The following is a 26,685-nucleotide window of genomic DNA, read 5'->3' on the forward strand; positions in this document are numbered from 1 at the left end:
GCCACTTTAAACTATGCCACTTTTATGTTTATATACCCTACATTACTCATCTCATATGTATATACTGTACTCGATACCATCTACTGCATCTTGCCTATGCCGTTCTGTACCATCACTCATTCATATATCTTTATGTACATATTCTTTATCCCTTTACACTTGTGTGTATAAGGTAGTAGTTGTGGAATTGTTAGTTAGATTACTTGTTGGTTATTGCTGCATTGTCGGAACTAGAAGCACAAGCATTTCGCTACACTCGCATTAACATCTGCTAACCATGTGTATATGACAAATAACATTTGATTTGTTTGTCTGTTTTCTTCTGTTTGGTACCGAATTAATGTGACCCTGGTGTCTAAGGAGCAGGAAGCCTAAATGGAATGTATCCTCTTGAAGAGAAAGATCACACACTGGCCTCGATTCCATCTGACACTGCCTGTACACAAGGAGAAGAGGTCAGAGAAGGGAAAGGACTTGAATATGAAGAGAGGTCAGAGAAGGGAAAGGACTTGAATATGAAGAGGTCAGAGAAGGGAAAGACTTGAATATGAAGAGAGGTCAGAGAAGGGAAAGGACTTGAATATGAAGAGAGGTCAGAGAAGGGAAAGGACTTGAATATGAAGAGAGGTCAGAGAAGGGAAAGACTTGTTGAATATGAAGAAAGGTCAGAGAAGAGGAAGACTTGAATATGAAGAGAGGTCAGAGAAGGGAAAGGACTTGAATATGAAGAGAGGTCAGAGAAGGGAAAGGACTTGAATATGAAGAGAGGTCAGAGAAGGGAAAGACTTGTTGAATATGAAGAGAGGTCAGAGAAGGGAAAGGACTTGAATATGAAGAGAGGTCAGAGAAGGGAAAGGACTTGAATATGAAGAGAGGTCTGAGAAGGGAAAGGACTTGAATATGAAGAGAGGTCAGAGAAGGGAAAGGACTTGAATATGAAGAGAGGTCAGAGAAGGGAAAGGACTTGAATATGAAGAGAGGTCTGAGAAGGGAAAGGACTTGAATATGAAGAGAGGTCAGAGAAGGGAAAGGACTTGAATATGAAGAGAGGTCAGAGAAGGGAAAGGACTTGAATATGAAGAGAGGTCTGAGAAGGGAAAGACTTGTTGAATATGAAGAGAGGTCAGAGAAGGGAAAGGACTTGAATATGAAGAGAGGTCAGAGAAGGGAAAGGACTTGAATATGAAGAGAGGTCAGAGAAGGGAAAGGACTTGAACATGAAGAGAGGTCAGAGAAGGGAAAGGACTTGAATATGAAGAGAGGTCTGAGAAGGGAAAGGACTTGAATATGAAGAGAGGTCAGAGAAGGGAAAGGACTTGAATATGAAGAGAGGTCAGAGAAGGAAAAGGACTTGAACATGAAGAGAGGTCAGAGAAGGGAAAGGACTTGAATATGAAGAGAGGTCAGAGAAGGGAAAGGACTTGAATATGAAGAGAGGTCAGAGAAGGGAAAGGACTTGAATATGAAGAGAGGTCAGAGAAGGGGAAGACTTGTTGAATATGAAGAGAGGTCAGAGAAGGGAAAGGACTTGAACATGAAGAGAGGTCAGAGAAGGGAAAGGACTTGAATATGAAGAGAGGTCAGAGAAGGGAAAGGACTTGAATATGAAGAGAGGTCAGAGAAGGGAAAGGACTTGAATATGAAGAGAGGTCAGAGAAGGGAAAGGACTTGTTGAATATGAAGAGAGGTCAGAGAAGGAAAAGGACTTGAATATGAAGAGAGGTCAGAGAAGGAAAAGGACTTGAATATGAAGAGAGGTCAGAGAAGGGAAAGGACTTGAACATGAAGAGAGGTCAGAGAAGGGAAAGGACTTGAATATGAAGAGAGGTCTGAGAAGGGAAAGACTTGTTGAATATGAAGAGAGGTCAGAGAAGGGAAAGGACTTGAATATGAAGAGAGGTCTGAGAAGGGAAAGGACTTGAACATGAAGAGAGGTCAGAGAAGGGAAAGGACTTGAATATGAAGAGAGGTCAGAGAAGGGAAAGGACTTGAATATGAAGAGAGGTCAGAGAAGGGAAAGGACTTGAATATGAAGAGAGGTCAGAGAAGGGAAAGACTTGTTGAATATGAAGAGAGGTCAGAGAAGGGAAAGGACTTGAACATGAAGAGAGGTCAGAGAAGGGAAAGGACTTGAATATGAAGAGGATATAGGTTGTACAATATTTAAGTGTGTATAAATCAACTATTTCAAATCCTTAATTCTCTAAAGAGCACAGCCCAAAACTACTAAAATAAATGTCCAAGCTTTAACTTTTTAAATTGTATTTTCAGTAACATGTTCATTCATTTTTCTTCATGTGTCGTTAGAGGAAATAAATCATCTTTAAAATGAGTCAGCGTTCAGTACAGGGATTTTTTTAGATATAAAATGGTACTCTCAATAAAACAAATTATAATACAAGCAATCTACTTTGTCTTCAAAATTTCACTCAACCACATTTTGATTTACAATTTACATCAGTCAATACAAGTGGACAGAGTCAACCAAGTTCCTAAAGACATCGTTGTGTGTTATGGTAATTCAGTTTAGGTGGGGGGGGGGGGGGGTTTGAAAGGCACCATATCACTTACAGCACACGTGTTAAACTCATTCCACAGACGGCCGAGTGTCCGTTTTTCTTTTTCTGCATCACCCTTGTAATTGATTTGATGAATTAAAAGGTCACTAATTTAGTTAAGGAACTCCCATCACCTATTTGTCTAGGTCTTAATTCAATATGGGGGAAAAAAAACCTGCAGACACTCAGCCCTCCACGGAATGAGTTTGACGCCCCTGGCTTAAAGGAAATATAACATGTGTTCAGACTTAAAATGGAGAACCAATGTGAAGATGCACGTAGCACTGAATGTTTCCCCGAGAGCTCCCGCTACCTGGTAACACCTCGCAGCAAGGAGTCTCCTCATTGGACACGGAGAGCACTACCTGGTACCACCTCGCAGCAAGGAGTCTCCTCATTGGACACGGAGAGCACCAGGTGACTGACCAGAAGACAACTGTTTGACACATCACTACACAATCGGTGCCAGACTGGGCTAGTGATGTCACCAGTCATCTCCTGTCCCCTATTGGCTTCCCTTCTGATACAGAGAAGAATCGCCGGGGGGGGTTTCTGCCAGGACAGATAGTAACTGTATTCCTCCTCATCATCACAGGGACAGGATCTCAAACTCTTCATCCTCCGAATCAAAGAACCGTTCCAACCGGTCTGAGAAATCTAGAAGACGGGAGATGGAGACATTAAAATTTAGCAACGTCATCACATCGATGTCTTAAACACAATCTGTTGATACATCAAATCACATTATCTAGTCTTCAACATAATGTCCCGGATTCAGGATTCAAGCACAAACAGAAAGGTGTGTTGTAGACATTTAAAATGTAAATTCCACTTGAGCCGACGCCAGCAGTTTTTTAAAAATGTTATTTTACCGTGAACGCGATCTCCGCGAACGTCAGGGAAATTGCCTTTAAAAGGCGCTTGTCCACAACGCACCTCTGACTGAATCCCAGCCTCATCTGTAAAGAGAAGTAAATCACAATATCCCATCCCCGACCCCCTCACAGGTCAAGAGAATATCTCTTCCCCGACAGGTCAAGTAGTCAGAAGTGTTTGATATTTACCCGGAGTGAGGTTGAGCACGTCTACAGAGCAGGCCAAGTGAGAAGGTTGACAGTCTACCAGCTCAAACATGGGCAGGCTTCCTCTAGTGTGGGGCAACTGGGAGGGGGCACAGGTTTGAGGGGGAAAGACGGTTTAGATAATACACTCAGCACCATAGGACCCAATACTCACAGGGCTAACTGAACCACGGCAGAACTATCCCCTCTTCTTTCTTTAGATCCCCTATTAGCTGACGCCTTACGAACCGCTAGTCTTCCTGGGATCCAGGGGAATAGGGACTAACACAACAGAAAATCAGTTGTGTCAATGTAACAGTATAGCTTCCGTCCCTCTCCTCGCCCCTACCCGGGCTCTGCACAGAACAAACAACAGTCACCCACGAAGCATCGTTACCCATCGCGCCACAAAAGCCGCGGCCCTTGCAGAGCAAAGGAGAACCACTACTTCAAGGTCTCAGAGCGAGTGACGTCACCCGATTGAAACGCTATTAGCGCGCACCACCGCTAACTAAGCTAGCCATTTCACATCGGTTACATCAAGGTGAATTCTTTAAAAAAAAAAGGAAAGAGTCACCCATTTTGTATGTTATATTGTTTTTAAATGTTCTATCGATTCCCAGGGTCATTTCATGTTTATCTGAGACATTGGCGTTTAAGCAGACAGAAACCCGGCCGGTCTGATGTGGCACTGTGATAAAAAGTCTCTCTCACTACACCGGAAGTTATTAGGAATATGACTTTTAGATTGCGACAACGTCTATCATGCATGTCAGATTACAATACTGGCCGATGTCATAACTCGGGAGAATGTTCTTTCGAATGAGCCGTTGATCAAATTTTTAGCAATATTGAAAGATTTGTAATGTTGCACTTTTTTGTTGACAAAAATGTGTGCTAATGTTTGGGTTTTTGAGCTAGCGCCCAATAGACTCCAATTCACTCCTTGAAGGAGAGCGCTCTTTGTCCCAGAATCGCCCAGAATGCACTGTGCGGCCCATTGACGTAGCATGGGCAGCGTTTCCACCATCTCCTCAAAAGTACAGGTCAGACTTCACTCTGAGGCACATCGATCTGCAGGTTGAACACGGTGAGCTTGTAGACTAACTTGATAGTGCAGTTTGTTTGGGCGGTTTAAAAGTTAACTAGCTACTTCACATGCTGATATTGCCTTTGGTATTGTGTGTAGCTAGCCAGACAGCCCATAGAGAACATTGCATTGTGGGGTATGTAGTCTACTTGAACTGCAACATATTTCCACAACGATTTTCCATGTTGCTACCAACATTATTATAACGCAAAAAAAATGAAACAAATTGTTCTCACATAGTATCATTTAACAATGCATATTAAATGAATGAGTGGTTTTGGGGGTGGATTTAACCTTTAACCTCATAGGGAAAACAGCGTACCGTACCTTTCGAATTCGCATACACCAGTCATCGAAGTCGTCCTCCGTTCGGCAGAAGAAACCCTGGTAAACATCAGAAAACAAGACGACTGTAGGATTGTCTGCTTTACTGTGTTAAAACAATCTGTTAGGGCAAAAAATAAAAAAAACACATCTATCGAACTAGAATCATAAATAACCAACTTAAGAGGCATTTAGCGATTCACTTCATATAGTGGTCATCAGAATTAGCTTTTGCTAATGCTATCATTAGTATTTATTAGAATTTTCACCTCTTCCTGGGGTCCAAAAAAGGGTTTAATTTATTATTATTATTATTTACCTCACAACACAACAGCCTACATTGTAAATAAAACATTACACCATACAATATATATTACTACTCTGTTACAAATGTACAATATAAAATCCACAACACTACAGTGTCTCTCTAGAATGTTTGAGTTAGTGTGCGAGTTTGTGTCTCTTCACCTTCCGCGTTGTTCCGTGAGGCGTTACGTTTAAAGAATATAGAATTTATAAATCAGATTTTACTGCCCACTTGGGTGTGGAAGAGGTCCGTGTTGTCATCGTCATGTTGTCCTGTGCCCCCCCCCCCCCTTTTGCTCTATAGTAGGTAAAGGGCTTCATTGCCAAAATCCCAAAGTACCCCTTTAAATGGGTTATCAGTATGTGGAAGACCCAATTAAAGGGATCATCACACCAATAAATACTATATACATCTTCAACATAGGAACCCCTACAGAACCTCATCTCTTAGACACTACACTAGGCCCAAGCCTTTGGAACTTTGGGTTCTTCTAGATGTGGCTACTATACTATGATCAATACATTCTATTGATTTGGATACTGCTTCAGAGCAGATTTCCGCAGCATTCGTAAAGATGTGATCAATACGTGGCTGGTTTTATTCCTGTGTTGTTTGCTACCACCCTGGTAGGTTGACTGACAACCTGAACCTGGTTACAGGCACTAGTTACTGTTTGAAGCTTTTTTTCTTGAGTGGGCAGCTTGAGTGAAAACGAGTCAATATTTAGGTCACCCAGAAAAAATGGAGTTGTTCCTACAAGCTAAAGTATTGCTCCATCTTCTTTGACCTACATACAGTGGGGGGAACAAGTATTTGATACACTGCCGATTTTGCAGGTTTTCCTACTTACAAAGCATGTAGAGGTCTGTACTTTTTATCATAGGTACACTTCAACTGTGAGAGACGGAATCTAAAACAAAAATCCAGAAAATCACATTGTATGATTTTTAAGTCATTAATTTGCATTTTATTGCATGACATAAGTATTTGATCATCTACCAACCAGTAAGAATTCCAGCTCTCACAGACCTGTTAGTTTTTCTTTAAGAAGCCCTCCTGTTCTCCACTCATTACCTGTATTAACTGCACCTGTTTGAACTCTTTACCTGTCTAAAAGACACCTGTCCACATACTCAATCAAACAGACTCCAACCTCTCCACAATGGCCAAGACCAGGGAGCTGTGTAAGGACATCAGGGATAAAATTGTATACCTGCACAAGGCTGGGATGGGCGACAGGACAATAGGCAAGCAGCTTGGTGAGAAGGCAACAACTGTTGGCGCAATTATTAGAAAATGGAAGAAGTTCAAGATGACGGTCAATCACCCTCGGCCTGGGGCTCCATGCAAGATCTCACCTTGTGGGGCATCAATGATCATGAGGAAGGTGATGGATCAGCCCAGAACTACACGGCAGGACCTGGTCAATGACCTGAAGAGAGCTGGGACCACAGTCTCAAAGAAAACCATTAGTAACACACTACGCCATCATGGATTAAAATCATGCAGCGCACGTAAGGTCCCCCTGCTCAAGCCAGCGCATGTCCAGGCCCATCTGAAGTTTGCCAATGACCATCTGGATGATCCAGAGGAGGAATGCGAGAAGGTCATGTGGTCTGATGAGACAAAAATATAGTTTTTTGGTCTAAACTCCACTCGCTGTGTTTGGAGGAAGAAGAAGGATGAGTACAACCCCAAGAACACCATCCCAACCGTGAAGCATGGAGGTGGAAACATCATTCTTTGGGGATGCTTTTCTGCAAAGGGGACAGGATGACTGCACCGTATTGAGGGGAGGATGGATGGGGCCATGTATCGCGAGATCTTGGCCAACAACCTCCTTCCCTCAGTAAGAGCATTGAAGACGGGTCGTGGCTGGGTCTTCCAGCATGACAACGACCCGAAACACACAGCCAGGGCAACTAAGGAGTGGCTCCGTAAGAAGCATCTCAAGGTCCTGCAGTGGCCTAGCCAGTCTCCAGACCTTTATTTATTTATTTAACCTTTATTTAACCAGGTAGGCAAGTTGAGAACAAGTTCTCATTTACAATTGCGACCTGAAGATGAGACCTGAACCCAATAGAACATCTTTGGAGGGAGCTGAAAGTCCGTATTGCCCAGCGACAGCCCCGAAACCTGAAGGATCTGGAGAAGGTCTGTATGTAGGAGTGGGCCAAAATCCCTGCTGCAGTGTGTGCAAACCTGGTCAAGAACTACAGGAAACGTATGATCTCTGTAATTGCAAACAAAGGTTTCTGTACCATATATTAAGTTCTGCTTTTCTGATGTATCAAACACTTATGTCATGCAAAAAAATGCAAAGTAACTACTTAAAAATCATACAATGTGATTTTCTGGATTTTTGTTTTAGATTCCGTCTCTCACAGTTGAAATGATAAAAATTACAGACCTCTACATGCTTTGTAAGTAGGAAAACCTGCAAAATCGGCAGTGTATCAAATACTTGTTCTCCCCACTGTAGGTTCTGCCTCTGTCCTTCTTACCACTGCGACGGAGGGGTCTATTTCACAGATGTGCATGCGGCACGGCGGATGCTGACAGTGGTAAGTGTCGTCGGGGACCTGGCTGTCCTCACAGGGCTCTACTGCAGGCTGGGTGGTGTGGGGGTCCAGGTAGATCAACTCCTCTCCTGGGGGGACATAGGATAGGGGCCATACAGTAAGGAGACCAGTCAGAGGTGTATTGGAATAACAGACACATGGAGTGTACAAAACATTAGGAACACCCGCTGTTTCCATGACATAGAATGACCAGGTGAATCCAGGGTGAAAGCTATGATCCCTTATTGATGTCACTTGTTAAATCCACTTCAATCAGTGTAGCCGAAGAGGAGGAGACGGGTTAAAGAAGGATTTTTAAGCCTCGAGACTATTGAGGCATAGGTTGTGTATGTGTGTCATTCAGAGGGTGAATGGGCAAGACCAAACATTTAAGTGCCTTTGAACGAGGTATGGTAGTAGGTGCCATGCTCATTGGAGTCAACATGGGCCAGCATCCCTGTGAAAAGCTTTCGACACCTTGTAGAGTCCATGCGCCGACAAATGAAGGCTGGTCTGAGGGGAAAAAGGGGAGGTGGGAGGGGTGCAACTGAATATTAGGAAGGTGTTCCTAATGTTTAGTATACTCAGTGTAAACACTACCGTTAAAATGTTGGGATCACTTAGAAATGTCCTTGTTTTTGAAAGAAAAATAGAAAGTGGAGTGGGAGGCCCCGGTGCACACCTGAGCAAGAGGACAAGTACATTAGAGCGTCTAGTTTGAGAAACAGACGCCTCACAAGTCCTCAACTGGCAACTTTATTAAATAGCACCCATAAAACACCAGTCTCAGTGTCAACAGTGAAGAGGCGACTCCGGGATGCTGGCCTTCTAGGCCAGAGTTCCTCTGTCCAGTGTCTGTTCTTTTGCCCATCTTAATATTTTATTTTTATTGGCCACTCTGAGATATGGCTTTCTTTGCAACTCTGCCTAGAAGGCCAGCATCCCGGAGTCGCCTCTTCACTGTTGACACTGAGACTGGTGTTTTTATGGGTACTATTTAACGAAGCTGCCAGTTGAGGACTTGTGAGGCATCTGTTTCTCAAACTAGACACTCCAATGTACTTGTCCTCTTGCTCAGTTGTGCACCGGGGCCTCCCACTCCACTTTCTATCCTGTGTTTGTCTTTCAAAAACAAGGACATTTCTAAGTGATCCCAACATTTTTAACGGTAGTGTACATAGAATGTCTGGATATCAAAAATTTGTTCCGCAAATGACAAGACTGAACAGTGTCTGTTTTTAGCTGAACGATTCAGAGAAGCTAGTAAGCAAATGTGTTTTAAGACTTTTTCAGAAGCAAATACTTGTTCTTCAGATGTAATGTTAGTGTACAGGACATACCAACATAGCCTATGAAGTAATGGGCACTGTTGGGTTTCCCTCCGATGACACCCAGGGACTGGGGCAGCTGAAAGCATTGCTGTTTAGAAGAGACACAGAAAGAGAGGTCATTTATAAAAATTGGCAATGGCTGAGCCTCTAATAGCAGGTGACGTTTTGGTCATTTAACAAAATCAAACTGCCATGTCAATTCAATGCAAGTGTATTATTTTGGTATGATTGGCCACTCTGTCTCACCTTCAGGGTCTCGATGTAGGCCTTGTTGATGTCGCTCAGGCCCAGCCTGAGAGGGATGAGAAGGACCAGGGGCTTCCAGAGAGCCGTCTCCTCCTCGGCCAGGGCACAGGCCCCCTCCAGGCAGCCGTTATGCTTCGGTATCCATCCCGGGGGCTCTGCACACGCTGCTCCACCATAGTCCAGCCAGGGCATACACAACCGCTCTGGTGAGAGAAACAAGAATAGATTTTGTGTAAATACACACACGCTCTGAGGGAGAGGAGAGGTCAAATATCATTAGTCTAGCTCACTCTTCTCATAAATGGTCAATAGCCTGTTCCCATCTATAAGTATCATTAGTCTAGCTCACTCGTCTCATAAATGGTCAATAGCCTGTTCCCATCTATAAGTATCATTAGTCTAGCTCACTCGTCTCATAAATGGTCAATAGCCTGTTCCCATCTATAAGTATCATTAGTCTAGCTCACTCGTCTCATAAATGGTCAATAGCCTGTTCCCATCTATAAGTATCATTAGTCTAGCTCACTCGTCTCATAAATGGTCAATAGCCTGTTCCCATCTATAAGTATCATTAGTCTAGCTCACTCGTCTCATAAATGGTCAATAGCCTGTTCCCATCTATAAGTATCATTAGTCTAGCTCACTCGTCTCATAAATGGTCAATAGCCTGTTCCCATCTATAAGTATCATTAGTCTAGCTCACTCGTCTCATAAATGGTCAATAGCCTGTTCCAATCTATAATTATGATGGAGACTGGTCCATAGGTGATCCACAAGATACCGTAGGGTTACCTGGACTGCACTGACAAAACAAACATAATACATGGGATTATGTTAACGTTAAGAGTAACAGTTGATGCCCCAGTCTTTAACCACATGTTCTACACATTGATGAGGCATAGTGGTAATGATAATGATAGTGGTAATGATGAATGATAATGATAGTGGTAATGATGCATGATAATGGTAATGATGCATGATAATGCTAGTGGCAATGATGAGTGATAGCGGTAATGATAATGGTAAGATAGTGGTACTGATAGTGGTATGGGTGGATGATAATGTTAATGATAGCAGTAATGATGAATGGTAACGGTAATGATAATGGTAACGATAGCGGTAATGATTGATGATAATGACAGTGGCAATGATGAATGATAATGGTAACGATAGTGGTAATGATGCATGATAATGGTAATGATGAATGGTAATCATATAGAACAGATATATCCTATTGAAAAGCCTATCAATATAGAACATGCATCCTCCAATTACAACGTCTTCCTACGCCCACACAGTCTCAAATTTGTTTTAATATATTTTTTAAATACCCTCAAAACACCAATTTAGGCATACCTACAGTACCAGTCAAAGGTTTGGACACAAAATCAAATTATTATTGGTCACATACACATATTTAGCAGATGTTATTGAGGGTGTAGTGAAATGCTTGTGTTCCTAGCTCCAACAGTGCAGTAGTATGTAACTAAATGTTTGTGTTTCTAGCTCCAACAGTGAAGTAGTATCTAACTAAATGCTTGTGTTTCTAGCTCCAACAGTAATATCTAACTAAATGCTTGTGTGTCTAGCTCCAACAGTACAGTAGTATCTAACTAAATGCTTGTGTTTCTAGCTCCAACAGTACAGTAGTATCTAACTAAATGCTTGTGTTTCTAGCTCCAACAGTAATATCTAACTAAATGCTTGTGTTTCTAGCTCCAACAGTGCAGTAGTATCTAACTAAATGCTTGTGTTTCTAGCTCCAACAGTACAGTAATATCTAACTAAATGCTTGTGTTCCTAGCTCCAACAGTGCAGTAGTATCTAACTAAATGCTTGTGTTTCTAGCTCCAACAGTACAGTAATATCTAACTAAATGCTTGTGTTCCTAGCTCCAACAGTACAGTAGTATCTAACTAAATGCTTGTGTTTCTAGCTCCAACAGTACAGTAGTATCTAACTAAATGCTTGTGTTTCTAGCTCCAACAGTAATATCTAACTAAATGCTTGTGTTTCTAGCTCCAACAGTGCAGTAGTATCTAACTAAATGCTTGTGTTTCTAGCTCCAACAGTACAGTAATATCTAACTAAATGCTTGTGTTCCTAGCTCCAACAGTGCAGTAATATCTAACTAAATGCTTGTGTTTCTAGCTCCAACAGTGCAGTATCTAACTAAATGCTTGTGTTTCTAGCTCCAACAGTGCAGTAGTATCTAACTAAATGCTTGTGTTTCTAGCTCCAACAGTGCAGTAGTATCTAATTAAATGCTTGTGTTTCTAGCTCCAACAGTGCAGTAGTATCTAACTAAATGCTTGTGTTCCTAGCTCCAACAGTGCAGTAGTATCTAACTAAATGCTTGTGTTCCTAGCTCCAACAGTGCAGTAGTATCTAACTAAATGCTTGTGTTTCTAACTCCAACAGTGCAGTAATATCTAACTAAATGCTTGTGTTTCTAGCTCCAACAGTGCAGTAATATCTAACTAAAGGCTTGTGTTTCTAGCTCCAACAGTGCAGTAGTATCTAACTAAATGCTTGTGTTCCTAGCTCCAACAGTGCAGTAGTATCTAACAATTCACAACTATACACACAAATGTAAAAGGTAAATAATGGAATTAAGAAATATATAAATATTAGGACGAGCAACATCAGTGGCATTCAGTAAAATACCGTAGAATAGAATACAGTATATACATATGAGTAAAGCAGGGGTGGCAGCGTAGCCTAGTGGTTAGAGCGATGGACTAGTAACCGAAAGATTGCAAGATCGAATCCCCGAGCTGACAAGGTACAAATCTGTCGTTCTGCCCCTGAACAAGGCAGTTAACCCACTGTTCCTAGGCCGTCATTGAAAATAAGATATGACTTGCCTAGTTAAATAAAAGGTAAAATAAAAATTAGTAAAACAGTATGTAAACATTATTATAAGCAACTAGCTTTCCATTATTAAAGTGGTCAGTGATTCCAAGTCTATGGCAGTTGCCTGTAAGGTGCAGGGTTGAGTAACCGGGTGGTAGCCGGATAGTGATGGCTATTTAACAGTCTGATGCTCCAGTTTCAACTGACCTGAGCCCTAGGACCATGCCCCAGGACTACCTGACATAATGACTCCTTGCTGTCCCCAGTCCACCTGGCCGTGCTGCTGCTCCAGTTTCAACTGTTCTGCCTTATTATTATTCGACCATGCTGGTCATTTATGAACATTTGAACATCTTGGCCATGTTCTGTTATAATCTCCACTCGGCACAGCCAGAAGAGGACTGACTGACATAGCCTGGTTCCTCTCTAGGTTTCTTCCTAGGTTTTGGCCTTTCTAGGGAGTTTTTCCTAGCCACCGTGCTTCTACACCTGCATTGCTTGCTGTTTGGGGTTTTAGGCTGGGTTTCTGTACAGCACTTTGAGATATCAGCTGATGTACGAAGGGCTATATAAAAAAAATATATATTTGATTTGATTTGATGACCTTGATAGAAGCTGTTTTTCAGTCTCTCGGTCCCAGCTTTGATGCACCTGCACGGACCTCATCCTCTGGGTGATAGCGGGGTGAACAGGCCGTGGCTCGGGTGGTTGATGTCCTTGATGACCTTTTGGCCTTCCTGTGACATCGGGTGGTGTAGGTGTCATGGAGGGCAGGTAGTTTGCCCCCGGTGATGTTTTGTGCAGACCGCAACACCCTCTGGAGAGCCCTGCGATTGCGGGCAGTGCAGTTGCCGTACCAGACGGTGATACAGCCCAACAGGATGCTCTTAATTGTACATCTGTAAATGTTTGTGAGGGTCTTTGGGGCCAAGCTGAATTTCTTCAGCCTCCTGAGGTTGAAGAGGCGCTGTTGTGCCTTCTTCACCACACTGTCTGTGTGGGTGGTCCATTTCAGTTTGTCGCAGAGGAACTTGAAGCTTTCCACCTTCTCCACCACAGTCCTGTCGAGGTGGATAGGGGGTGCTCCCTCTGCTGTTTCCTCAAGTCCATGATCAGCGCCTTCATTTTGTTGTCATTGTTGGTAATCAGGCTTACTATGGTTGTCGTCGGTAAGCAAATTGAAGTGGGTCTAGGGTGTCAGGTAGGATGGAGGTGATATGATCCTTAACTAGACTCTCAAAGCACTTCATGATGACAGAAGTGAGTGCTACGAGGCTGTAGTCGTTTATTTCAGTTACCTTTCTTGGGTACAGGAACAATGGTGGACATCTAAAAGCAAGTGGGGATAGCAGATTGGGACAGGGAGAGATTGAATATGTCCGTAAACACTCCAGCCAGCTGGTCTGCGCCGGCAGCCTGGCGAGGGTTAACACGCTTAAAATGTCTTACATGAGAGTCCTTGGAAGCGGGCCGCGTCGATGGCACTGTGTTACCCTCGAAGCGGGCGAAGAAGGGGTTTAGCTTGTCCGGGAGCAAGACGTCGGTGTCCGCAAGGTTTTGTAATGTGTGATTTTTTTGTAGACCCTGCCACATACATCTCGTGTCTGAGCCGTTGAATTCCGATTCAACTTTGTCTACAGTCCTTGGTCTGCGCACTGTGTCGTCCTCAAAGCGGGCGAAGAAGGTGTTTAGCTTGTCCGGAACCAAGACGTCGGTGTCCGGGACGTGGCTGATTTTCCCTTGTGGTTGGTTTTCCCTTTGATTGTCTGTAGACCCTGTAGACTCATGTCTGAGCTGTTGAATTCCAATTCCACGTTTTGCCTGTTTGATTGCCTTACGGAGGGAACAACTACACTGTTTTTTTTTTTTTTTATTCGGCCATATTCCCAGTCACATTGCCATGCTTAAATGCGGTGGTTCACACTTTCAGTTTAGCGTGAATGCTGCCATATATCCACGGTTTCTGGTTTGGGTAGGTTTTAATAGTCACAGTGGGAACAACGTCCTCTTATACACTTCCTGATGAACTCAGTCTGTGTATACATCAATGTTATTCTCCGAGGCTACCCGGAATATATCCCAGTCAGCGTGATCAAAACAATCTTGAAGCGTGGATTCCGATTGGTCAGACCAGCACTGAATAGACCTTAACATGGGTACTTCCTGTTTGAGTTTCTGCCTATAGGAAGGGAGGAGCAAAAATGGAGTTGTGATCTGATTTGCCGAAGGGAAATACCCAGTGGTGTAGTGCTATTTGCACACCCACAAGTTTTTTTTTTTTTACTGTAATAGTGAAAATATCAAAACTATGAAATAACACATATGGAATCATGTTGCAACCAAAAAAAGTGTTAAACAAATGAAAATATATTATAGATTCTTCAAAGTAGCCACTCTTTGCGCACTCTTGGCATTCTCCCAACCGGCTACACCTGGAATGCTTTTAAGAGTCGTGAAGTTCCCACATATGCTGAGCACTTGTTGGCTGCTTTTCCTTCATTCTGTGATCCAACTCATCCCAAACCATCTCAATTGGGTTGAGGTCAGGTGATTGTGGAGGCCAGGTCATCTGATGCAGCACTCCATTACTCTCATTCTTGGTCAAATAGCCTTTACACAGCCTGGAGGTGTGTTGGGTCATTGTCCTGTTGAAAAATAAATTATAATCCCACTAAGCGCAAATCAGAACGCATGGTGTATTGCTGCAGAATGCTCTGGTAGCCATGCTGGTTAAGTAAATAAAACACTGTCAATGTCACCAGCAAAGCACCCCCACACCATAACACCTCCTCCTCCATGCTTCACGTGTGGTTCCCACCATGCAGAGGTCATCCGTTCACTTACTCTGTCTCACAAAGACACGGCGGTTGGAAAGAAAAATCTCAAATTGTGACTCATCAGACCAAGGACAGATTTCCACCGGTCTAATGTCCATTGCTCGTGTTTCTTGGCCAAAGAAAGTCTCCTCTTCTCATTGGTGTCCTTTAGTTGTGGTTTCTTTGCAACAATGCAACCATGAAAGGCCTGATTCACGCCGTCTCCTCTGAACAGTTGATGTTGACATGTCTCTGTTACTGTAATGAACGTCTCCTCTGCAGCAGAGGTAACTCTGGGTCTTCCTTTCCTGTGGCGGTTTTCATGAGAGCCAGTTTCATCATAGCGCTTGATGTTTTTTTGTTTTATTTCTTTTAATTTATTTGCATAGATTAAACGAAACAAGGCAGACACATGGTGAATATAGATTTATATATATTTTTTCAACTTTCTGATTGGCCAAAGAGGTCAAGCCTTTGCCACTGCAGTGGACAAATGTAGCCTATAGTTCAACATTCTCGCAGAGAGAGAGAAGAAACCATCATTAACCCTCTACACTGCTGAACAGAGAGAGAAGAAACCATCATTAACCCTCTAGACTGCTGAACAGAGAGAGAAGAAACATTCATTAACCCTCTAGACTGCTGAACAGAGAGAGAAGAAACCATCATTAACCCTCTAGACTGCTGTACAGAGAGAGAAGAAACCATCATTAACCCTCTAGACTGCTGTACAGAGAGAATACATCATTAACCCTCTAGACTGCTGTACAGAGAGAGAAGAAACCATTAACCCTCTAGACTGCTGTACAGAAAGAGAAGAAGACATAATTAACCTCTAGGCTGCTGTACAGATTTCAGGGTTGGTCATTCTATCGTTTTTCATTGAATTTTTGTGGTAATTCATTATAATTTATCAGAATTCATTTTCCAGAATAGTTTTTTTACCAGCTCTGTGTCTTCTCAGATTGAAAAAGGTGAGGGAGCACCGCCCCAGCAGCACGTCACCCTTAGAAGTACCATGACTGATTCCCCCCAATAACGACATACACCGAGTGTACAAAACATTAGGAACACCTTCCTAATATTGAGTTGTACCCCCTTCTGCCCTCAGAACATCCTCAATTCATCAGGGTATAGACTCTATAAGGTGTTGAAAGCGTTCCACAGGGATGCTGGTCCATGTTGACTCCAATGATTCCCACAGTTGTGTCAAGTTGGCTGGATGTCCTTTGGGTGGTGGACAATTCTTGATACACACAGGAAACTGTTGAGGAGTGTGAAAAACCCAGCAGCGTTGTAGTTCTTGACACAAACCGGTGCGCCTGGTACCTACTACCATGCCCCCGTTCAAAGGCACTTCAATATTTTGTTTTGCCCATTCACCCTCTGAATGGCACACATACACAATCCATGTCTCAACTGTCTCAAGGCTTAAACATGATATGTAACCTGTCTCCTCTCCTTCATCTACACTGATTGAAGTGGATTGATCAAGTGACATCAATAAGGGATCATAGCTTTCACCGGGTCAGTCTGTGTCATGGAATGTTTTGTACACTCAGTGAATGTCCTATACGTTGATATGCACAGTGGTAATGATGAAGTATCATGTTCACTACTCACTGATCTCCTCCATCACCACGGTGTTGTCCATAGCAACATGTACCGCCAGACGACTCCACGAGTCAAACACAGTTAGTTTCCTGAGGGCAAGACGGACAATATTCAACACAGTTTCCTGAGGGCAAGACGGACAATATTCAACACAGTTAGTTTCCTGAGGGCAAGACGGACAATGTTCAACACAGTTTCCTGAGGGCAAGACGGACAATATTCAACATAGTTTCCTGAGGGCAAGACAGACAATATTCAACACAGTTTCCTGACGGCAAGACAGACAATATTCAACACAGTTTCCTGAGGGCAAGACAGACAATATTCAACACAGTTTCCTGAGGGCAAGACGGATAATATTCAACACAGTTAGTTTCCTGAGGGCAAGACGGACAATATTCAACACAGTTTCCTGAGGGCAAGACGGACAATATTCAACATAGTTTCCTGAGGGCAAGACGGACAATATTCAACACAGTTTCCTGAAGGCAAGACGGACTATATTCAACACAGTTTCCTGAGGGCAAGACGGACAATATTCAACACAGTTAGTTTCCTGAGGGCAAGACGGACAATATTCAACACAGTTTCCTGAAGGCAAGACGGACTATATTCAACACAGTTTCCTGAGGGCAAGACGGACAATATTCAACACAGTTAGTTTCCTGAGGGCAAGACGGACAATATTCAACACAGTTAGTTTCCTGAGGGCAAGACGGACAATATTCAACACAGTTTCCTGAAGGCAAGACGGACTATATTCAACACAGTTTCCTGAGGGCAAGACGGACAATATTCAACACAGTTTCCTGAGGGCAAGACGGATAATATTCAGCAGTTTCCTGAGGGCAAGACGGATAATATTCAACACAGTTTCCTGAGGGCAAGACGGACAATATTCAACACAGGTTAGTTTTTAGATGATGACCGTAAACACTAAGGGACTGATTTCCTGACATGGGTTAAGACAGGTCCTGAACTAATTCTTCATTGAGCATGATTTTATGTTTTATCCAGGACTAGTCTTAAAATCAGGCTGAAAGTGTACAGTCATAATCTAGTAACTAGATGATCATCTAGAGATACCCTCCTGGTTGGTGTTAAAACCAACAGGAGGGTGTCTCTCCAGGAACAGGATTGGAGTTAAAACCTACAGGAGGATATCTCTCCAGGAACAGGGTTGGAGTTAAAACCTACAGGAGGGTATCTCTCCAGGAACAGGGTTGGAGTTAAAACCTACAGGAGGATATCTCTCCAGGAACAGGGTTGGAGTTAAAACCTACAGGAGGGTATCTCTCCAGGAACAGGGTTGGAGTTAAAACCTACAGGAGGATATCTCTCCAGGAACAGGGTTGGAGTTAAAACCTACAGGAGGATATCTCTCCAGGAACAGGGTTGGAGTTAAAACCTACAGGAGGATATCTCTCCAGGAACAGGGTTGGAGTTAAAACCTACAGGAGGATATCTCTCCAGGAACAGGGTTGGAGTTAAAACCTACAGGAGGGTATCTCTCCAGGAACAGGGTTGGAGTTAAAACCTACAGGAGGATATCTCTCCAGGAACAGGGTTGAAGTTAAAACCTACAGGAGGATATCTCTCCAGGAACAGGGTTGGAGTTAAAACCTACAGGAGGATATCTCTCCAGGAACAGGGTTGGAGAGCCCTGATCTAGAGACTAAGTGAGGAGCTCACTGTACTTACTTCAGTACCTGTGCCACTGTGTTCGGTCCGTACCACTGGCCTATAGACTTCCCCTCCCCGACTCCCATCTGGGCTGCAGTACACAGACAACTGATGTTAGTGCCATCCTAATAACGATGCCATCTGGGCTGCAGTACACAGACAACTGATGTTAGTGCCATCCTAATAACGATGTCATCTGGGCTGCAGTACACAGACAACTGACGTTAGTGCCATCCTAATAACGATGTCATCTGGGCTGCAGTACACAGACAACTGATGTTAGTTGATAAAGACAAAGACGCTGTTATACCAATAAAGATAAAGATGACCGACTTGTTCTGTGATTATATTTGTCATATTGTAGTAGGTGGTCAGAAACACACTATTATTGTAAGAAATACCACCCATCCATTTCTAAATATAAAGTATGACTGAATCAGTGCATCGTTGTTATGAGATTACAAATCAAAGGAAAACTATTTTCTAAGAAACAAATAAAGTAGTTTAAATTGAATTAATTACAAGTCAGTATTCACCAATTTGATGTAAAGAATAGTAGCTGTCTTTCTTGTCAAGGAAGGCGTTGAGGATACTGATGTACTGTCCTCTCTGAGGCTGGCCTCTCACCCATCTCCAGTCTGCTTAACAAAAACACCATTATCATCTGCTGTGTGAAACAACTGCTCTATTGAACAGAGTACTCTAGTACAGCGCAATAAGAGATCTGTACCACACTGTGACAGATATAATTCAGGAGGGGGGGGGGGATAATAGAAGCTAACGTTGAGGGGGGGATAATAGAAGCTAACGTTGAGGGGGGGGGGGTAATAGAAGATAATGTTGAGGGGGATAATATAAGCTAACGTTGAGGGGGGGATAATAGAAGCTAACGTTGAGGGGGGGGGGTAATATAAGCTAAAGTTGAGGGGGGGATAATAGAAGCTAATGTTGAGGGGGGATAATAGAAGCTAAAGTTGAGGGGGGGATAATAGAAGCTAATGTTGAGGGGGGGATAATATAAGCTAACGTTGAGGGGGGGATAATAGAAGCTAACGTTGAGGGGGGGGGTAATATAAGCTAAAGTTGAGGGGGGGATAATAGAAGCTAACGTTGAGGGGGGATAATAGAAGCTAATGTTGAGGGGGGGATAATAGAAGCTAACGTTGAGGGGGGGATAATAGAAGCTAACATTGAGGGGGGGGATAATAGAAGCTAATGTTGAGGGGGGGATAATAGAAGCTAACGTTGAGGGGGGGATAATAGAAGCTAACATTGAGGGGGGGATAATAGAAGCTAACGTTGAGGGGGGTGTAATAGAAGCTAATGTTGAGGGGGGATAATATAAGCTAACGTTGAGGGGGGGGATAATAGAAGCTAATGTTGAAGGGGGGGATAATAGAAGCTAATGTTGAAGGGGGGGGGATAATAGAAGCTAATGTTGAAGGGGGGGATAATAGAAGCTAATGTTGAAGGGGGGGGATAATAGAAGCTAATGTTGAGGGGGGGGATAAGAGAAGCTAACATTGAAGGGAGGGACCACTAGCTGTATTCTTCAGGGAGCAGATGACGCTAAAGAATTAGTAAAGCAGTCATCCTTACCTCGGCCTAGATGCCTGCAGACCAGGGCCTCGCCTAGGATCATCTGTCCACATCGCAGCATGCAGCCCCAGCCTGTGTCGGACGTAGGCCCTGTCCCTCCTGGAACACATTGAAACGATCTGCACCTGATAGGCTAATCTTACTGGCGTATACAATCAAAAATGACCTTGGTTTACTCTGTGGCTAGCTACAGTAGGATTGGGCTACTCACCAATGGGTGAGAAGTTTTTTCTGTAGGTGAACCATAATCGTGAAGTGACATGTGAAAGAATGTCATCCTTTTCTGGATATAAAACAAAAGACAATGAGTTAGCTGAGAAGTATGACTTCTGTTATAGCCTGGTTGCCCGTCTCTATTCAGCTATTCCTCGGCACTCGTGTCATGTGCCAAAGAGACTGGCCTTTCGGGAAAACCATCAAATTAACATTCTATCATTATGGAACTCCAGAATATCAGACAATTTGATAACCCTCACAGCTACCATTCAATCACAATGTTTATGCAAATTAGACAGATAGGAAAATTCTCAAACTTAATTCATGAATTTGATAGGAAAATATTCTAACTTAATTCATGAATTTGATAGGAAAATATTCTAACTTAATTCATGAATTTGATAGGAAAATATTCTAACATTGGGCATTCTGAGATACCGTGACGAGATCCTGAGACCCGTTGTCGTGCCATTCATCTGCCGCCATCACCTCATGTTTCAGCGTGATAATGCACGGCCCCATGTCACACAAGGATCTGTACATAATACCTGGAAGCTGAAAATGTCTCAGTTCTTCCATGGCCTGTATACTCAGACATGTCACTCATTGAGAATGTTTGGGATGCTCTGGATCGACGTGCACGACAGCGTGTTCCAGTTCCCGCCAATATCCAAGCAACTTTACACAGCCATTGAAAAGGAGCGGGAACAACATTCCGCCATCAACAGCCGGATCAACTCTATGTGAAGGAGATGTGTTGTGCTGTATGAGGCAAAATGGTGGTCACACCAGATACTGACTGGTTTTCTGATCCACGCCCCTACCTTTTTTTTTTTTTTAAGTATCTGTGACCAACAGATGTATATCTGTATTCCCAGGTCATGTGAAATCAATAGACTGGAGCCTAACTCATTTATTTCAATTGACTGATTTCCTCAGATGAACTATAACTCAGTAAAATCTTTGAAATTGCATGTTATGTTTATATATTTGGTTCTGAATATATTGTCACTCCTGGCACACGCATTGGGCTGGGCTACTGGTTCAATAGCTATAAGAGGCATAGAGAGAGGATGGAAGAGAGAGCTAAGTGGAGAGGCATGGCTGGTCAAAGGAACAGTGAAGACAGAGATGTGTAAGTCAGAAGTTAATTCCCCCCCCCCCACCTCAAAACAGCCTCAATTCATCGTGGCATCTACAAGTTGTGAAAAGTGTTCCACAAGGATGCTGGTCCATGTTGACTCCAATGCTTCCCACAGTTGTGTCAAGTTGGCTGGATGTCCTTTGGGTGGTGGACCATTCTTGATACACTCAGGAAACTGTTGAGGGTGAAAAACCCAGCAGCATTGCAGTTCTTGACACAAACCGGTGCCCCTGGCACCTACTACCCCGTTCAAAGGCACTTCAATATTTTGTCGTGCCCATTCACCCTCTGAATGGCACACATACACAATCCATGTCTCAATTGTCTATAGTCTTAAAAATCCTTCATCCTCCCCTGTCTCCTCCCCTTCACCTGGTCAGTCTATGTCATGGAAAGATCAGGTGTTCTTAATGTTTTGTACACTCAGTGTAAATTAGGCCTGGCTTACTACATTGAGTTTACACCCACCACCTGTGCTATGCAAGCCAGATATTTGTCAGTTTAATTAAAATGTGCAATAATAAAAAAAATGTTAAAGTACAGTGCCTAGGCATATTTAATGAAACCCTGGCTGTTGACGTAGGCAAATCCCAGATTCCCCAACTGAGCTCAAGTTTTGGAAATTGCAAGTTCACTTTCTCCTCCATAAACACATAAGTGCCAGCAGCTCACATCAGCAGGATGGGGAGCCTCTTTCATTAGGAGGTACATCTACCGTGGATAGCTAAAATAATAACGATGATCCCATTACGTTCATTTTAAACATTAGGCCCATGGGGACACCATACATTCGGCAGCCAAGCACAAGGGATCAGTGTAGCCTTAAAAATCGTCTAGACATGTTGAAATATCTTCACGCCTAGAATAAAAACCATTAAACTGCATATTGAACCTTGAGATGAAAGGACAGTCTCTTTAGCAAAAGACCGGAGTGGAATGTTAGCTTAAAAAAAAAAGACTGGTTCTCAGATTAGCCTTTTGCTGGGGGCAGTATGCCTTTGTGTAACATCTATGTAGATAGACCGGTGATAGATCTATGTGTTTATTCTGTAGGCCTATACTTCTGCATTTACATTATGACTAATGGAATCATTCCATATTTCACAGTAACGTGACGAGGACACAAGAAGAACACACAACATTCACACCACCCTAGCTCCTCCGATGTATCCAATTACCTGTGAGTGCGTTGAATTCTTTCCCCAAGATCCACACCGGCTCTGAGGTCTCTGGAAAATCTTCAAACTCTCCAAAGCCAAGTGTGTCGTACGTGAGAGTAGCTGAAATATATAAGTACATTTGATTCAGAACAACTTGCTACATAGCGTACACGACACACACACACACACACACACACACACACACACACACACACACACAAGGGATCCCTATTTGAACAAGGAATCATTCATGATCAGATGTTGTCGTCTTCATACAAAATGACCACTGTGACAGTTGACTGTATATTGATTTAAATAACATTAGGATTATTAGCTATGGTCCAAGCACTTTCAAAATGGCACAACAGACTCATTCACTGCAGTTTGACAGCTGAACTAGCTAGATGGCTGTCCCGGCTTGCGACAGAGAATGACATCGCAAATACATTTATTTGGCTTGTTAGCTATGTGACCATCACTTTCAGCAGTTATCGGTAGATAGCTAGCTAGTGACACTGAACAATCCGGTTCGTTTATATTGGACCTGGTTCTGCTCGCCTACTGGATGTTTTCAGTCCAACATACACCGAGTGCTTGTTTAACTAGACTAATAATAGTTTAGGCTGTCTGTCTGGATGGGTTGATTGCAATGACTGGTTGATAGCTAACGTTAACTGGCTAGTTAGCTAGCTACTGACTATTCTTTATTCACATTCAACATATATGTAACATTTAAACCTCAACTGATGTACAAATTGAAATCCTGTACGAAATATAGTAATCTACAAGTGGCTTGCTTTTGTTCAGACGCTGGCTAATATACAGAAAAAACGTTCAGATCCTTGATTTTCTTGAAAAAGACTTCCTACCTGCATCCATCCCGACATAATGTGTTGTTGATCTGTCCAAACAGGCAGAAACATCATACGACCAATAAGAAATCAATACAGCGGAGTTTTTTTCTATTTAAGTATCCAATCGGAGTTTCTGCTTTGGGCGGGGCAAATATTTGTTCGTCCAATAAGAATCCATTGATGGCTTCCCTAAGCGTAACATTTCCGTAGATCTGTTGGTGGTGTTGAGAGAATGGACTGAATGCGATTCAACGTGGTTTATTGCCACACATAGGATGTAGATCAGCGAAACTAGGCAAACTGACTGCCACCCACAACCCTAGTAAACAGGATGTCAGAGAAAAGAAGACTTTGTCTAACGTGTTTGTCCCACTGAGGTATAATTATGCTATAATGCCCGAGGAGGTGTGGTATATGGCCAATATACCAGGGCTGTTCTTAAGCACGACACAAGGTGGAGTTCCTGGACACAGCCCTTAGCTGTGGTATACTGGTCATATACCACAACCCCCCCCCCCCCCCCCCCCCAGGTGCCTTGTTACTATTATAAACTGGTTACCCATGTAATTAGAACAGTAAAAAAATCTAATTGTCATAAGTGATAATGCCCTCGAAGCCGGTGTTTGGACGATATATTGGCACGGGTGTTGTTCGGCCCCGAGATCGAAGTCGGAAGTCCAGCAAACTGTGCCAATATGTCCTCCAAACACCTTCTTCGAGGGCATTATCACTTTTATACAACGGGTACCCAACATATTCAAATAATGATTGACATATTTTCATATAAAAATATTATTTTGATTAATTAATTTATACTAGTTCATCCTTCCACAATATATAGACCCTGACACAAATCTAGGGTTGCTTAGAGACGCTACCCAGTCGTTCAGTATTTTGGTTCTGTATCTATGGACGCAACCGAGTCGTTCAGTATTTTGGTTCTGTATCTATGGAAGCGACTCAGTCGTTCAGTATTTTGGTTCTGTATCTATGGAAGTGACTCAGTCGTTCAGTATGTTGGTTCTGTATCTATGGACACGACTCAGTCGTTCAGTATTTTGGTTCTGTATCTATGGACACGACTCAGTCGTTCAGTATGTTGGTTCTGTATCTATGGAAGCGACTCAGTCGTTCAGTATGTTGGTTCTGTATCTATGGAAGCGACTCAGTCGTTCAGTATGTTGGTTCTGTATCTATGGACACGACTCAGTCGTTCAGTATGTTGGTTCTGTATCTATGGACACGACTCAGTCGTTCAGTATTTTGGTTCTGTATCTATGGACACGACTCAGTCGTTCAGTATTTTGGTTCTGTATCTATGGAAGTGACTCAGTCGTTCAGTATGCTGGTTCTGTATCTATGGAAGCGACTCAGTCGTTCAGTATGTTGGTTCAGTATCTATAGAAGCGACTCAGTCGTTCAGTATTTTGGTTCTGTATCTATGGACACGACTCAGTCGTTCAGTATTTTGGTTCTGTATCTATGGAAGCGACTCAGTCGTTCAGTATGTTGGTTCAGTATCTATAGAAGCGACTCAGTCGTTCTGTATCTATGGACACGACTCAGTCGTTCAGTATGTTGGTTCTGTATCTATGGACAGGACTCAGTCGTTGGTTCTAAATGTTCTATTGCCATACTGGCTGGCAACGTTCTTATCCCTTGCTTGCTAGCTAACTACGGCTAATTTACAGCAAAGTAGCTGCATTTGCATTTGTTGAAGCTGTTTTATAGTGACATATATTTGGATACATCCATAACAATGAGCTAATGAGGCGCGATTTCACCTGGCATAGAAAATGTGCTCACTCGTCAGGACACTGTTGTTCAGAGGAGCTAGCCAACAACACAGCTACAGTAACACAATCACTTCAAAATGAAGTTGGAAAGACTGCAAATGATCTGCGTTTCGTTTGACCTTTTTTCTATTGACCTTTTTTGTATATATCCATAAAAATGATGCTGATTCATGATTTCAACTGGCTGAGAAACGCTGTCTGTCTGTCTGTCTGTCTGTCTGTCTGTCTCGTCCCGACTCCCGACACGCTCATTACTACGGGACAGCTGGACATCGAATTTGAATATTGAAACAATGTGGAACGTGACAATCTGTGGACTAGACACCGGCTGGAATGCGGTTTTAACCAATCAGCATTCAGGATTAGATCCACCCCGTTGTATAAGGTCTGATATACCCCGTCTGCCAGCCAATCAGCATTCAGGGCTCGAGAGGAAGCTCAGTGGACGGCAGTGGGGAAAAGATGGAGGGAGATGGATTTTACCCAACATTCTGCCAAATGTCTCATCGATGAAACATTTGATCTCGATACAGTTTTCTGTTACCAAAACTATATTCGGTTATAAACAGAATGGACTATGTTTTGTAGACTTTACCCATTGTCAAATTTGAATATTTTTTTTGCGTTGTTTAGAAGGGGTGCAAGGCCGAATTTAGTTATTGCACAAGCGCACTTCAGAGTAGGCGTTCCCTGATGCAAATATGCAAATACACGCTTGAAAACGCCAATAGTCTCTCACCAGCTCGTGCTTGGCTCTGCCCACCTCCTTGCTTGTTCTTCCCACTATGATTAATTTGCTCCCTTTTGGGAAATGACATGCGGTGGTCCCGTCTTGGTTAGTTATAAAAAGTATTTGGTAAAAATGTGCAACTTGAATCAGTTATAGAACCCATGTCCCTTTACGGTTGTGAGTTCTTGGAGTTCACTCACCAACCAAGAATTCATAAAAATGGGACAAACACCAAATTTAGATTCCGCATGCAGCGTTCTGCAAAATCATCCTCTGTGTGCAACTTGAAACAACTAATAATGCACGCAGAGCTGAATTAGGACGATATGCGCCAATGGATCAAAATGCAGAAAATAATTATACAACCATCCAATAGGAGCGGAAGAGGCGGAAAGGAATTAGCAACATCTAACACATGGTTTCCAGCCATTGTTATGAGCCATCGTTCCCTAAGCGACCTCCACTGAATTAGACCCAATCAAATCATGAGAAAACAAAAACATAATTACTTAACACATTGGAAAGAACTAGCCAACAAATAAAGCAAACTGGAATGCTATTTCGCCCTAAACAGTGAATACCTGTTAACCGTGACAGACCCAACATTATGGAATGCTTTTGACTCTGTACAGACTCAGTGAGCATAGATATCCTTGTTATTGAGAGAGGCAGAGCTGACAAGGCTATGTGCCCACTGCCCACAAAATGAGACGGAAACTGAGCTGCACCTATTCTCCTG

The 26,685-nt window shown here is 42.9% G+C and overlaps 1 protein-coding gene across 2 annotated transcripts; it reads right to left on the reverse strand.

Moving 5' to 3' along the window:
• Nucleotides 1-2,245: 2,245 nt before the first annotated feature.
• LOC110525986 (cysteine protease ATG4B) lies at nt 2,246-23,511 on the reverse strand. Of its 2 annotated transcripts, XM_090233362.1 has the most exons (14): nt 23,436-23,511; nt 22,585-22,686; nt 20,258-20,329; nt 20,047-20,145; nt 18,984-19,085; nt 18,466-18,538; nt 16,774-16,853; nt 9,479-9,681; nt 9,242-9,320; nt 7,845-7,990; nt 5,037-5,093; nt 3,623-3,719; nt 3,431-3,517; nt 2,246-3,215 (listed from the first exon to the last, which is right to left on the reverse strand). In XM_090233362.1, the coding sequence occupies exons 1-14, from the start codon at nt 23,443-23,445 to the stop codon at nt 3,148-3,150; spliced, it is 1,275 nt and encodes a 424-aa protein (XP_090089488.1). In that variant the 5' UTR covers nt 23,446-23,511; the 3' UTR covers nt 2,246-3,147. The 2 variants fall into 2 exon arrangements, with proteins under 2 accessions (XP_090089488.1, XP_090089518.1); XM_090233392.1 differs by lacking the exon at nt 3,431-3,517.
• Between the last annotated feature and the right edge of the window lie 3,174 nt (nt 23,512-26,685).

Source organism: Oncorhynchus mykiss, chromosome 1 (genome assembly GCF_057628025.1).
Source record: "Oncorhynchus mykiss isolate SJ-2025 chromosome 1, ASM5762802v1, whole genome shotgun sequence".
Lineage (NCBI taxonomy): Eukaryota > Metazoa > Chordata > Actinopteri > Salmoniformes > Salmonidae > Oncorhynchus > Oncorhynchus mykiss.